General features: G+C 40.9%; 1 protein-coding gene across 5 annotated transcripts in view; it reads left to right on the top strand.

Moving 5' to 3' along the window:
* The window catches only part of ZMYM4 (zinc finger MYM-type containing 4), a 130,796-nt gene that overhangs the window by 84,663 nt on the left and 33,499 nt on the right, over positions 1 to 12,634 (top strand). For all 5 annotated transcript variants that reach the window (XM_075853357.1, XM_075853358.1, XM_075853360.1 and 2 more), the window contains 9 exons: positions 4,925 to 5,040; positions 5,181 to 5,486; positions 6,693 to 6,843; positions 7,024 to 7,196; positions 7,382 to 7,532; positions 11,150 to 11,296; positions 11,551 to 11,588; positions 11,718 to 11,862; positions 12,358 to 12,473. In XM_075853357.1, the coding sequence (XP_075709472.1) occupies positions 4,925 to 5,040; positions 5,181 to 5,486; positions 6,693 to 6,843; positions 7,024 to 7,196; positions 7,382 to 7,532; positions 11,150 to 11,296; positions 11,551 to 11,588; positions 11,718 to 11,862; positions 12,358 to 12,473 (1,343 nt within the window). The remainder of the gene's footprint in view (positions 1 to 4,924; positions 5,041 to 5,180; positions 5,487 to 6,692; positions 6,844 to 7,023; positions 7,197 to 7,381; positions 7,533 to 11,149; positions 11,297 to 11,550; positions 11,589 to 11,717; positions 11,863 to 12,357; positions 12,474 to 12,634) is intronic.

The following is a 12,634-nucleotide window of genomic DNA, read 5'->3' as shown; positions in this document are numbered from 1 at the left end:
CATTTAAAAAAAAATTGACACCCAGAAGGGTTTTACATAGCTTTAACCTATTAAAAATAATGCTTTAGACTGGTTTTCCAAAAAGGGAACATGCCCTATGTTGACCCGTTCTCACGGCCGCACGGCTCCCATAGAAGTCTATCCGTGCTTTCTGCTGCTCGCTCTCCTCCTCCTTACAGTGCGAAGTGCATGTGAGGAGGAGGAGGAGATTTTCTTTGTATGAAGTGCCACAGCCCCCATGTAGATAGCACCCCCCCCCGTAGATAGTGCCACTGCCCGGGATTGCACTCCTAGGTGGAGCCCCTGATGTCACTATCCATATATGGACAGTGACATCGGGGGCAACTCCTGAAGCGGAATCCCCGGCCTGAGTGTTGCCCAGAATTTTTTTTCGTAAAGGAAGCCTGTCACTGGTCATATAAGTAGAACTAGTTTAGTGACCTGAATAACGTTGTCTCCCAGGTTCCAGCACTTTTATTTTTTCTTGCTGGACTCCCCCGTTCCAGAGATATGGCCCACTGTTGTGTTGGCTCCCTATATGCTAAAAAAATGCTAGTCAATCTGTCACAGAAATCCGCACCAAATAGTGCATATTGCTGCGTAAGCGCTGAGACTTTCCATAGCAGTTTTACCTGTGGACTTAGTGACAAGCATTAATTATAGCAAACTTTTATGTGCACCTGCGGATTTCCAGCATTTTTTTTTTACTGCGGTTCCACAGAGTAAACGCTGTACAAAACTCAACTTGTGTATTTTAGTGAGGAATTTAGATCCCTTCAAGTCAATGGGCCAATAACACTACAGAATAGGCGGCATAAATTGACATACTGCAGAATTAAGTCGCACCGCAGAGCACTTTCCATACGATTTATCTGCGATTTATTTTTTGTTTTGTTTGTTTTTTTCAAAGTGTGGCTTAGATTTTCTAAATCGAATTCCCTTTGCTGCTACTGTAAATGGTGCAGAATTTCTGCACAGAATTCCATTGCGGGAATTCTGCAACTTTTACGCTATCCGGGAATAGTATACTTTTAACCCCTTCCCGCTATTGAGCGTGACTGTTCGTCCTGATTCACAGTGCATTCCCGCAATAGGGCGTACAGTCACGCCCTGTAGATAAAGCGGGCACAGGAGCTTCATCTTCAGCTGCTGTCAGCTGTAATACACAGCTGACATCCGGCTGCGATGGCAGTTACCACCAATCGCCGTCGTTTAACCCCTTCAATGCGGCTGTCAATGGCGTCCGCCGCATTGAAGCAGTTGACAGAGGGAGGGGACTCCCTCTGTACCCTCCCTGGGAGAGATCGTGGGTGGTGATGGTTGCTATGGCAACCAGGAAGCTGTTGCTAGGCTTTGTGGTTCCCAGGTACGGAAGCCTATTAGGTCCTGCCCGAGGCAGGACCTAATAGGCTAACTGTCAGATAAAGAATGACCGTTACAATACACATAAGTAGTGCAGTGTATTGTACCGGGGATCAGAAGATCAGATCTTCAAGTCCCCTGGTAAGTGGGGAAAAAAAAGTAAGAAAAAGAAATAACATTTTTAACTAATAAAAACAATAATTGCCCTGTTTCCCTGATCAACTTCTTTATAATTAGAAAAAAAATGAAAACATGAAGAAAAAACTACACATAATCGCCGCGTTCGGATCGGCCTGATCAATAAAAATATCACAGTATTTTTACCGCACGGTGAACACCGTAAAAAAACTGACAGCATTTTATTTTTTGGTCATCTTTTCTCAAATTTTTTTTTTAATAAAAAGTAATCAAAAAGTTGCAAGTAACGCAGAATGGTACCAATAGAAACTCCAGTTCGTCACGCATAAAACAAGTCCTCCAGCATTGATATCAACTAAAAAATAAAAAAGTTATGGCTGTCAGAAAATGGCGACACTAAAACATGATTTTTTTAGAAAAGAGTATTTTTACTGTGGGAACGTAGTGAAACGTAACAAAACAATATAAATTTGGTGTCGCTGTAATCGTATCGACCCACAGAATGAAGTAAACATGTTGTTTATCCTGCACGGTGAACACTGTAAAAAATTAAAAAACAAAACTAGAATTGCCGTTTTTTGGTTTCCTCATCTCCCAAAATATTGAAAAAATAGTGATAAAAAAAAATCGCATGTACCCCAAAATGGAACCAATAAAAATTACAGCTCGTTCCATCAAAAACGCGCCCTCACACAGCTCCGTCACCGGAAAAATAACACGTTATGACTCAAAATGCAACGATGCAAAATGACGGCCCAGACTAATTTTTTAGGTCCAGTAGAATTTCACTAAATACCCCACATCGTCATTTGCTGGACCCCACAGGTGGACCCTGTAGATGCAGCGGAGATGAGGAAACTTTAGGGCCTTGTGCGGCTTATAGGGCTAGTTTACATATACCCTGATGTACTCCGCCCAGCTTACATATACCCTGATGTACTCCGCCCAGCTTACATATACCCTGATGTACTCCGCCCAGCTTACATATGCCCTGATGAACTCCGCACAGATTACATATACCCTGATGTACTCCGCACAGCTTACATATACCCTGATGCACTCCGCCCAGCTTACATATACCCTGATGCACTCCGCCCAGCTTACATATACCCGGATGCACTCCGCCCAGCTTACATATACCCGGATGCACTCCGCCCAGCTTACATGTACCCGGATTCACTCCGCCCAGCTTACATGTACCCGGATGCACTCCGCCCAGCTTACATATACCCTGATGCACTCCGCCCAGCTTACATATACCCTGATGCACTCCGCCCAGCTTACATATACCCTGATGTACTCCGCCCAGCTTACATATACCCTGATGTACTCCGCCCAGCTTACATATACCCCCACATTATAAGCTGAAATACCAGTAAAATACCAAGCAAAATCTGCGCTTCAAAAGCCAAATGGTGATCCAACTCAGCCTGGCAGTGTGCCGAAATGGCAATTTATGACCACATATGGGGTATTACTGTATTCTGGAGAACCCGCTTAACAATTTATGGGATGTGTGTCTACGGTGGTACATGCTGGGCACAACACATTAGGCACTGAAATGGCATATCTGTGGAAAACAGCATTTTTCAATCTGCAACATCGATTGTTTACTCACTTGTGCGGTCAAAATGCTCACTATACTTCTAGATGAATTCCTTGAGGGATCTAGTTTCCAAAATGGGGTGATTTTTCGGGGGTTCCACTGTATTGGTACTATAGATCAATGCAACATGGTGTCAAAAAACGAATCTTGTAAAATCTCCACTCCAAATACGAAATGACGCTCCTACCCTTTCAGAGCCTTGCTGTGTGTCCAAATAGCAGTTTATGACCACGTGTGGGGTATTTCCTTACTCTGGAGAGAATGTTTTACGAACGTTGAGGTGCTTTTCTCCTATAGTCCTTGTGAAAATGCAACATTTTGGGCTAGAACTACATCTTTTCGCAAAAAAAAATTGAATTTTTTTTTTTTTATTTCCACATCCCAATTCTAATAAATTCTTCAAAAACCTGTGTGGTCAAAATGCTCACTACACGCCTAGATTAATTCCTCAAGGGGTGTAGTTTACCAAATGGAGTCACATTTCAGGGGTTCTTACTGTACTGGTACCTCAGGGGCTTTGTAAATGCAACATGGCGCCCAGGAATCAATCCTGCAAAATCTGCGTTCCAACTCCCAAATAGCGCTCCTTCCCTTGTATCCTGCCGTGTATCCAAACAGCAGTTTATGACCACATATTTCCCTACTCTGAAGAAGTTGCTATACAAATGTTACGATGCTTTTTCTCCTTTATTTGTTGAGAAAATGAAAAATGTTGAACTACTGCTATGTCTTATTGGAAAAAAATTCTAATGAAATCTATGAAACACCTGTGTGGTCACAAAGCTCACTACACCCCTAGATGAATTCCTCAAGGGGTGTAGTTTCCAAATTGGGGTCTTTTTGGTGTGTTTCCTTTATTTTTGCACCACAAGACCCCTTCTAACCTGACATGGTGCCTGAAATATAATTTAAGAAAAGGAAGGCCCTAAAATCCACTAGGTACTCCTTTGCTTCTGGGGCTTTTGTTTCAGGCCCGTAGCGCACTGGGGTCACATGTGGGATATTTCTAAAAACTTCAGAATCAGGGCAATAAATATTCAGTTTTGTTTCTCTGATAAAAACCTTCAGTATTACAGGAAAAATTGATTAAAAAGGAATTTCTGCAAAAAAAATGAAATTTGCAAATTTCCCTTCCACTTTGCTTTAATTCCCGTGAAACGCATAAAGGGTTAAGAAACTTTCTAAATGCTGTTTTGAATACTTTAAGGGGTGCAGTTTTTAAAATGGGGTGATTTGTGGGGGTTCCTAATATATAAGGCCCTCAAAGCCACTTCAGATCTGAACTGTTCCCTAAAATAATCGCCTTTTGAAATTTTCTTGAAAATGTGAGAAATTGCTCCTAAACTTATAAGCCTTGTAACGTCCTAAAAAAATAAAAGGATGTTCAAAAAACGATGCAAACATAAAGTAGACATATGGGAAATGTTAGCTAGTAACTATTTTATGTGGTATTACTATCTGTCTTACAAGCAGATACATTTGAATTTAGAAAAATGCTACTTTTTGCACATTTTCTCAAAAGTTTGGTGTTTTTCACAAAAAAATATTGAATTTATCGACCAACATTTTTTCACTAACATAAAGTACAATATGTCATGAGAAAACAATTTCAGAATCGCTTGGATAGGTAAAAGCATTCCCAAATTATTACAACATATAGTAACACATGTCAGATTTTAAAATTGACGCTCTGTCATTTGGTCCAAAAGTGGCTGCGGCGGGAAGGGGTTACTTCCTTGATGTTTATAAATGTAATATTATGATAAGACTGTACCTAATCTGTTGATGGTGATCACTGATTATGTCTCTAATTAAAAGGCATACAGATACAATGTAACAGCTGCAAAATGATGGCTGTGCCCCAGTATCATTTGGCAATGTCTGATGGAAGCATCCGAAATTTCTGCACCTACAACTGTGTGGTGTCATTTCAGGTGAGACTTTTTGAAAAACATTTAAAAAAAAAGTAATGTCTGCAAAAGATTTGATAATAAATCCACAACAAAGCAGCAATAAATGATGATTCAGCTTTCTCCTTCATTCTATTTTCCCCTTATTTCATTTATCTTAATAGAACCTGTTCAGCAAGCCTACAGGCATTAATTCCTCTGTGGTCCCCCTGACCCAAGGCCAAGTGATCATGAGTGTAAATGCTGTGACAGCAGCACAAGCTGGGAACAGCACGCCGTCTGTGGTCTCTGCTACAACAACGTCCTCCTCTTCAACAGTTAGCAGTTCAGCAGCTGTTGGTCTGCAGAGACTAGCTGCGGCACAATCACAAACCCAGCAACAAAACGCCTTTTCACGTCTGTCTGTGAAGCTTAGGTGCCTGCAATGCAGCCGACTATTTGCCAATAAGCCTGAACTTTTGGATTACAAGGTACAAACTCTATTCCAATGAAATGGCTATTTATATAGGCTCTGTCACCACATTATAAGGGCCCTATCTTCTACATAATGTGATCGGCGCTGTAATGTAGATTACAGCAGTGTTTTTTATTTAGAAAAACTATCTTTTCACCAAGTTATGACCTATTTTAGCTTTATGCTAATGACTTTCTTAATGCCCAACTTGGCGGTTTTTACTTTTTGACCAAGTGGGCGTTGGGGAAAGAAGTGTATGACGCTGACCAATCCGTGACCAATCAGCGTCATACACTTCTCCCCATTCATTTACTCAGCATATAGTGATCTTGCTAGATCACAATGTGCAGTCACATGCTCACACATTAACGTTACTGAAGTGACTTGAGAGTGAATAGACATCACCTCCAGCCAGGACGGGATGTCTATTCACAATCCCGACACTTCAGTAACGTTTGTGTGGGAGTTAATGACCGCATGCGTGATGTCGCGTAAATCTAAAATAGGTCATAAACAATAAAAAACACTGCTGTAATCTACACTACAGTGCCACTCACATTATGTAGGAGATAGGCCACTTATAATGTGGTAACAGAGCCTCTTTAAGGAATTGCATGGACAAAAGCCAAAACTTTCCAGGAATTGTTATCTTTTCTGGATATATGGGTTCTTTAGGTTGTCCTAAATGGTATTACAATCCTCTTCCTTTTTTATTTTATTGTTAATGGCTTTATCCTGGAATGTGTTAAGGCTGGATTTCGGAGTTTTCTGGATTTATGATATTTGTTCATTGTATTTATCCAATTAATCCGTTCACGGAAGAGTCAACCAATGCGGATCACTCAGACAGGGCTTAAAGCTACCCCTCTCAACCTCAAACATACACAAGCTAAGTTTGTTTAATTGGAACCTAATGTGTGCAGGAAGTTTGAGGGGTATGCCAGCCACAAACATTCAGTGGTTGGGTGACAAAGGCTAGGTTGGTGGCTATCCGACCGCTAGAGCAGGGGACTATGACCAGCCCCCCCCGCCAAACCGCATGACTGCAGCAAGGAGGAATTTGAATGGAACAGCAGTCAACCGCTTCTCCATTCAAACTCCTGCTTGCCGGGGTTGAGCGGAGCTGGGGGCTCCGTTCCAGAGATCAGTGGAATGTTTACCCAACAAGTATGCTATTACAAGTTATTTTGAACGGATTTTATACAGTCTCTTTGATTTTCAGGGTAAAATGCATCAGTTTTGTGGCAAAGCATGCTGTGATGAGTACAAAAAACTTAACCTGGTTATGGCCATGTGTGAATACTGCAAGATAGAGAAGACCATCAAGGAGGTTGTACGCTTCTCAGGGATTGAGAAGGTTTTCTGCAGTGAAGGTGAGTCCAGAGAATAACGTATTAATGTGGGGGCGTTTTTATTTTTTTGCAGCCTAGTCCGTTTTTTCATGCTTCCGTCAAATCCTGAGAGCAAGAGCGATGCATGATTTTTATTTAACAATTCAGGAACGTAATGTCCATATTATTTGGTTTAAATCCTATTCCACATCTTTTCTGCAGGTTGTAAGCTGCTATACAAGCATGACCTTTCAAAGAAGTGGGGGAATTACTGCAAAATGTGTAGTTATTGCAGTCAGACCTCTTCTAAGTTGGTGCGGAATCATTTTGGAGGGAAATTGGAGGAGTTCTGCGGGGAAGAGTGCATGTCAAAGTATACAGTGTTGTTTTACCAGGTAAGGGTGCTAAATTCGGACAACCAAAAAGGTTAATATTTTTTACTCCTGCTGTCTAAAAAAAACCCAACCCTCAGGCCTAGTAATACCTTGTAGTCATGTTACTAAGACCTCCCAAAATAGTGTAAGCAAGTCATGTGTATTACTTTTTTTCATTACAAAGCTGATGCATGTGTCTTTCATAGATGGGGAAATGTGAAAGCTGCAAGCGACAAGGCAAGCTTAATGAGTCTCTGAAATGGAGAGGGGAGATTAAACACTTTTGTAATCTGATGTGTGTACTTGTCTTCTGCAATCAGCAAAGCACAGCAGAGCCTTCACCAGTCAATAATACAGGTTTGTTTGCCAAGCATGGAGAAGTTTCTTATTTTCTATAGCATAGTGAAATTATATTATTACACCATATAACTACAAAAAAAAGGGCTTAAAGAGGCTCTGTCACCACCTTATAAGTGCCCTATATTGTACATGAGGTGATCGGCGCTGTAATGTTGATTTATAGCGGTGTTTTTTATTTAGAAAAACGATCATTTTTGACGGAGTTATGACCTATATTAGCTTTATGCTAATGAGTGTCTCAATGGACAACTGGGCGTGTTTTACTATATGGCCAAGTGGGCGTTGTGGAGAGAAGTGTATGACGCTGACCAATCAGTGACCAATCAGTGTCATACACTTCTCTCCATTCATTTACACTGCACTAGCATATATATCTATATCGCTATGTGCAGCCACATACACAAACATTACTGCAGTGTCATGACAATGAATAGACATTACCTCCAGCCAGGACGTGATGTTTATTCAGAATCCTGACCACTTCTCTGAACTTCTCTGTGAGTTACAGCACAGCAGGCGTAGTCTCGTGAGATTACGCTGTAAGCTCTCATTTACAGCGAGACCACGCCTGCTATGCTGTAAATCACAGAAGTGCAGAGAAGTGGTCAGGATTCTGAATACACATCACGTCCTGGCTGGAGGTAATGTCTATTCATTGTCATGACACCTGAGTAACGTTATAGTGTGTTTATGTGGCAGCACATAGCGATATAGCTATATCGCTATCTGCAGTGTAAATGAATGGAGAGAAGTGTATGATGCTGATTGGTCAGCGTCATACACTTCTCTGTACAACGCCCACTTGGCCATATAGTAATACACTCCCAGTTGTCCATCGAGAAAGTCATAAGCATAAAGCTAATATAGGTTATAAACCTGTCAAAAATGATCGTTTTTCTAAATAAAAAAACCACTGCTGTAATCTACATTACAGCGCCGATCACATCATGTACAATATAGGCCACTTATAATGTGGTGACAGAGCCTCTTTAAGATGAGTTGTGACACATGCCAATGTGCAACTTTTTTTACTCAAAATATTGGTGTTAATATATGCCGCCCATGAGGTGTGATGGGAGAAACACAAATGTGTCTAATGGATGTGTCGCATGGACCATCTTGATAAATTTGGCACTATTTGTAAAAAAAATAAGTTTTGTTTCGTGCAGAAGCTGTATGTTGCTTCCAAAAAAGGGATGGGAATGCAGAAAAGGAGCCATGTTGTAACATTTTAAATACAGCCGTAGGTAACCGCTGTAGTGCATATAGCTGTAGATTGATAAATGACTTTTTTTGGAAATAGAAGATGAACGCATTACATAACTACCTACATGCTTATGAGCATGACTTCCTACTATAGAAAGCTCAAACACACCTACTGTATACTACAGAAAGGCATTATATGAACACTTTATAGTGAATTTTCTTATTTAGAATAAATCTACTTCAGTTTACCATCCACTGGCTCCATAGGCGCTGAGTCTCTTGGTGGTAAATCTTTTTATGTTGCTGTGACTTATCAGTGGTATAGTAAGTAGCATTATCAAATAAAGGGGTTGTCCGACGAAAGGAAATACTATTTATTATTTTGCTTTTGTAAAATAGAGAAACTTTATAATATACTTATGTTTTCAAACTTGCAGGTTTTGAGTCTTTGTTGCGTGGACCAAGGTGTTCGGAGCTGTTGCTGTGATGTGTCGACACAGGCTCCCGGGGAAGGCGCTCACCCCTCTTCTCTGCGTGTCAGTGACAGGATGAAGGGACAGGCTTCTCGGCTCTATTCATCAGCTAAGCCAGCCCCTTTATCGGTCTCTGAATCAACCATGATGGTAGAGGGGCTGACTTAGCTGATAAATTGAGCCAGACAGCCATCCCCTTCATCCTTGTCATCAACACACAAAGAGGAGGGGGAGCTGTAAAATAAAAAAAATAAGTTTTTCTTTTTGTGGGACAACCCCCTCATAGGGATTGCAAATAAAGATTGGCCTTCCCTCTTAAAAAAGTACGAAGTTGAAGCCTTCCTGGGACAGGAACTTACGAAGCTGGCTTTGAGTTTCAAATTTTGTGGCTGAATGGGCACCATACAGTGTTTTTAAGTATTACATTATTTTGGATGCATTTAAATACTCATACGCTTTTGACCCTAAGTTTTATGAGGCCATATTAGGATTATTGACCGTAATCACTGTAAAACCACAAAAAGATGCATATATTTACATGCGGCTTTGCAGCAGTGCAGTAATGGGGGAGTGCTCTCTACTGCGCCATTCTAGCCTGTGTGAATAAACCCTAAGAATCCAGAACAAGCTTGTACCAGAATCAAAAATTATCACCCATCCACAGCATAGGAGGTGATTGTCTAATCTCCAGGGGCCGCACCGCTAGGACCTCCACCAATCATAAGAAAGGGGGTCCAAAACTCTCTGTACCTCCTCACTGCTCGACCGCAGTGAGGAAGACATTAATTGGAGCGGTGGTCGAGCACGCGTGCTGCAGCTTCATTCAAATCCTATGGGAATGACGGAAACAGTCGAGTACATTTAGGTGCTAATGTTTGATTCTGGGAATAGACCTTAAAAACTTCTTTAAAATGAGGTCCTGGAAATCTTTCTCTACCCCCTATTGATCTAATGAAAAATAACTTATTTTAGATAATGACTAATGATAAATTGACTCACATTATATAAAGACACCCAAACCCAGTTCAATAGGATGCCACAGCATTGAAATAGTTACTTCAAGGCTGGTCCAGTGAAGTGAATGGGATCTGGTTTTGGGGATTCTGTGTTTTCTCTCGTCTTTACTTTTTTTTAATAAACTTTCCTCCATTTTTTTTCTTTGGATCATCCCTTTCATTAACCATTCCAGAGCTGGAATGCTTTACTGGGCTTAAAATCTCACATAATAACCAAGACTGAGTACACGTAAAGAGCTAATGATGTTGAGCTGTGTTATTCTTAAGTCACGCCATATGTAAGGTTTTATGTTGTATGTGTTTTACCTGGCAACCATATGCTATTGCTTTTGTATGCAGCTGGAAAAATATTAAAACTTGTGAAAACAAAATGAATACCAGTATAAGGCTATGTTCACACGGGGTATTTTGCCGAGTTTTTTGACGCGGAAACCGCGTCGCAAAACTCGGCAGAAACGGCCCGAGAACGCCTCCCATTGATTTCAATGGGAGGCGTCGGCGTCTTTTTCCCGCGAGCAGTAAAACTGCCTCGCGGGAAAAAGAAGCGACATGCCCTATCTTCGGGCGCTTCCGCCTCCGACCTCCCATTGACTTCAATGGGAGGCAGGAGAAAGCGTGTTTTATGCCCGCGGCGCTCAACGGCCGCGGGCGAAAAACGGCGCGATAATTGCTGTTCACACGGAGTATTTTGGGGGAGGAATATCTGCCTCAAAATTCCGTTTGGAACTTTGAGGCAGATATTCCTCCCCCAAAATACTCCGTGTGAACATAGCCTCAAAGTTCCAAACGGAATTTTGAGGCAGATATTCCTCCCCCAAAATACTCTGTGTGAACATAGCCTAATGCAGTATGTGTTTGTTACAAATGCTGCTGAAAGTATTTGTTATGAAATTTTCAATGAGGTCACACTGTATTTCAGCATCTAATGTTCCCATGGTCCAAGCAGTACCAGCTTCCACTGGCTCTTCTGGAGCTAAGGATTCTACTCCAGTTATCGGCAATGTAGTGTCCCTGGCAAGTGCCCCTGCAGCACAACCCACCGCAAACTCCAATAATGTCTTACAAGGTAAGAGAACAATGGTGTGCAAGATCAAGGTATACTGGTTTAGTTTCACTTGTAAGTTACTCCTTGGTTTAGTGTAATCATTTGCCTGGATAAAGTGTGTTTAGTAGAAAACGCTTGGCACCTTTAAAACAAAACACTGCATGCATTCCCATTTTTTATTTTTTTTTATTATTTTTTTTTTAGATGTAGCAGGTATGACATTTTGGTTTCCAAAGACTAACACATTTGCGATTTTATTGCTTCACTCTTTTTAGGTGCTGTCCCGACAGTAACCCCAAAAATAATTGGAGATGTAAGTTGTTTTTTTTCTTGTTATGTATATATCTTGCGTGGAGACACCAGTATTAATGCTATAAAGTTTAATTTTGTCTTCTTTATTTTTGTTGAAGTTTAACCTTAACTTTTTGGTTGCATCTTCTAGGCAAGTACTCAGACAGATGCCCTAAAACTTCCTTCCTCGCAGCCCCCACGCCTCCTAAAGAACAAGGCCCTACTCTGCAAACCTATTACACAAACCAAGGCAACCTCGTGCAAGCCTCACACACAGCATAAGGAGTGCCAGACAGGTATCTTCAGGGTCTTGGGGTTCTCAATTGAGTCATGAAGTCCATGTATAATAAAGGCTTTGTCTAGACAACCCCTTTCTACATGCCCTAAAAGGGCAAATGAATGTAATAGAGGGGTTCCCTGAGTGTGACCTAGAGGAACCAGCGCGTCTGTGCATTACACAGAAGACCCATTAAGTTCAGTGGGCGGTGTGTACTGCTTTATTTCCCCTGCAGCGGAATGAAGACTAGCTGGGTACTTTTCTGATGATAACAGCAGATCAGTGGTCTTTTCATGCGAGAAGGTAGTACAAAGTAGAAAACTGATTTATTTTATACAAATGGGTTGGGGGTTTAAAATATTTTCCTATCTAAAACCACGATCCAGTAATTCTTATATGAACATCAGTAGTTTATTTAGTTTAATTTTCTCTTCCTTTCAAAGTGTATGGGGAATATTTGTATGTCCATTTGTTATGTGTTATTAACCTCAGTTTTGTTTCTTTTCATTTGTAGAAGATGATGGGAAGCCACGAATCTTGGTTCTTCCTGTACCGGTGCCAGTGTTTATTCCTATTCCCATGCACTTGTATACTCAGTTTGCCCCAGTTCCACTAAGTATACCACTCCCGGTAAGTTCTTATTTTTGAGTACGTAATTTAACAGCCAATATTCTCTCACTGAATGATTTTATGTTAAGCTTTTTCTAAAGGATGTTGTGTCATTGCACTTGAAACCATTTTTATGTTAACGTTTTGTGAAATCTAACTTTATTTTTTTATATTACCTTAAA

This window comes from Rhinoderma darwinii, chromosome 2, assembly GCF_050947455.1.
Source record: "Rhinoderma darwinii isolate aRhiDar2 chromosome 2, aRhiDar2.hap1, whole genome shotgun sequence".
NCBI lineage: Eukaryota > Metazoa > Chordata > Amphibia > Anura > Rhinodermatidae > Rhinoderma > Rhinoderma darwinii.
Note: the sequence above shows the minus strand (reverse complement) of the source record. Positions and strands in the feature narration are given on the sequence as shown.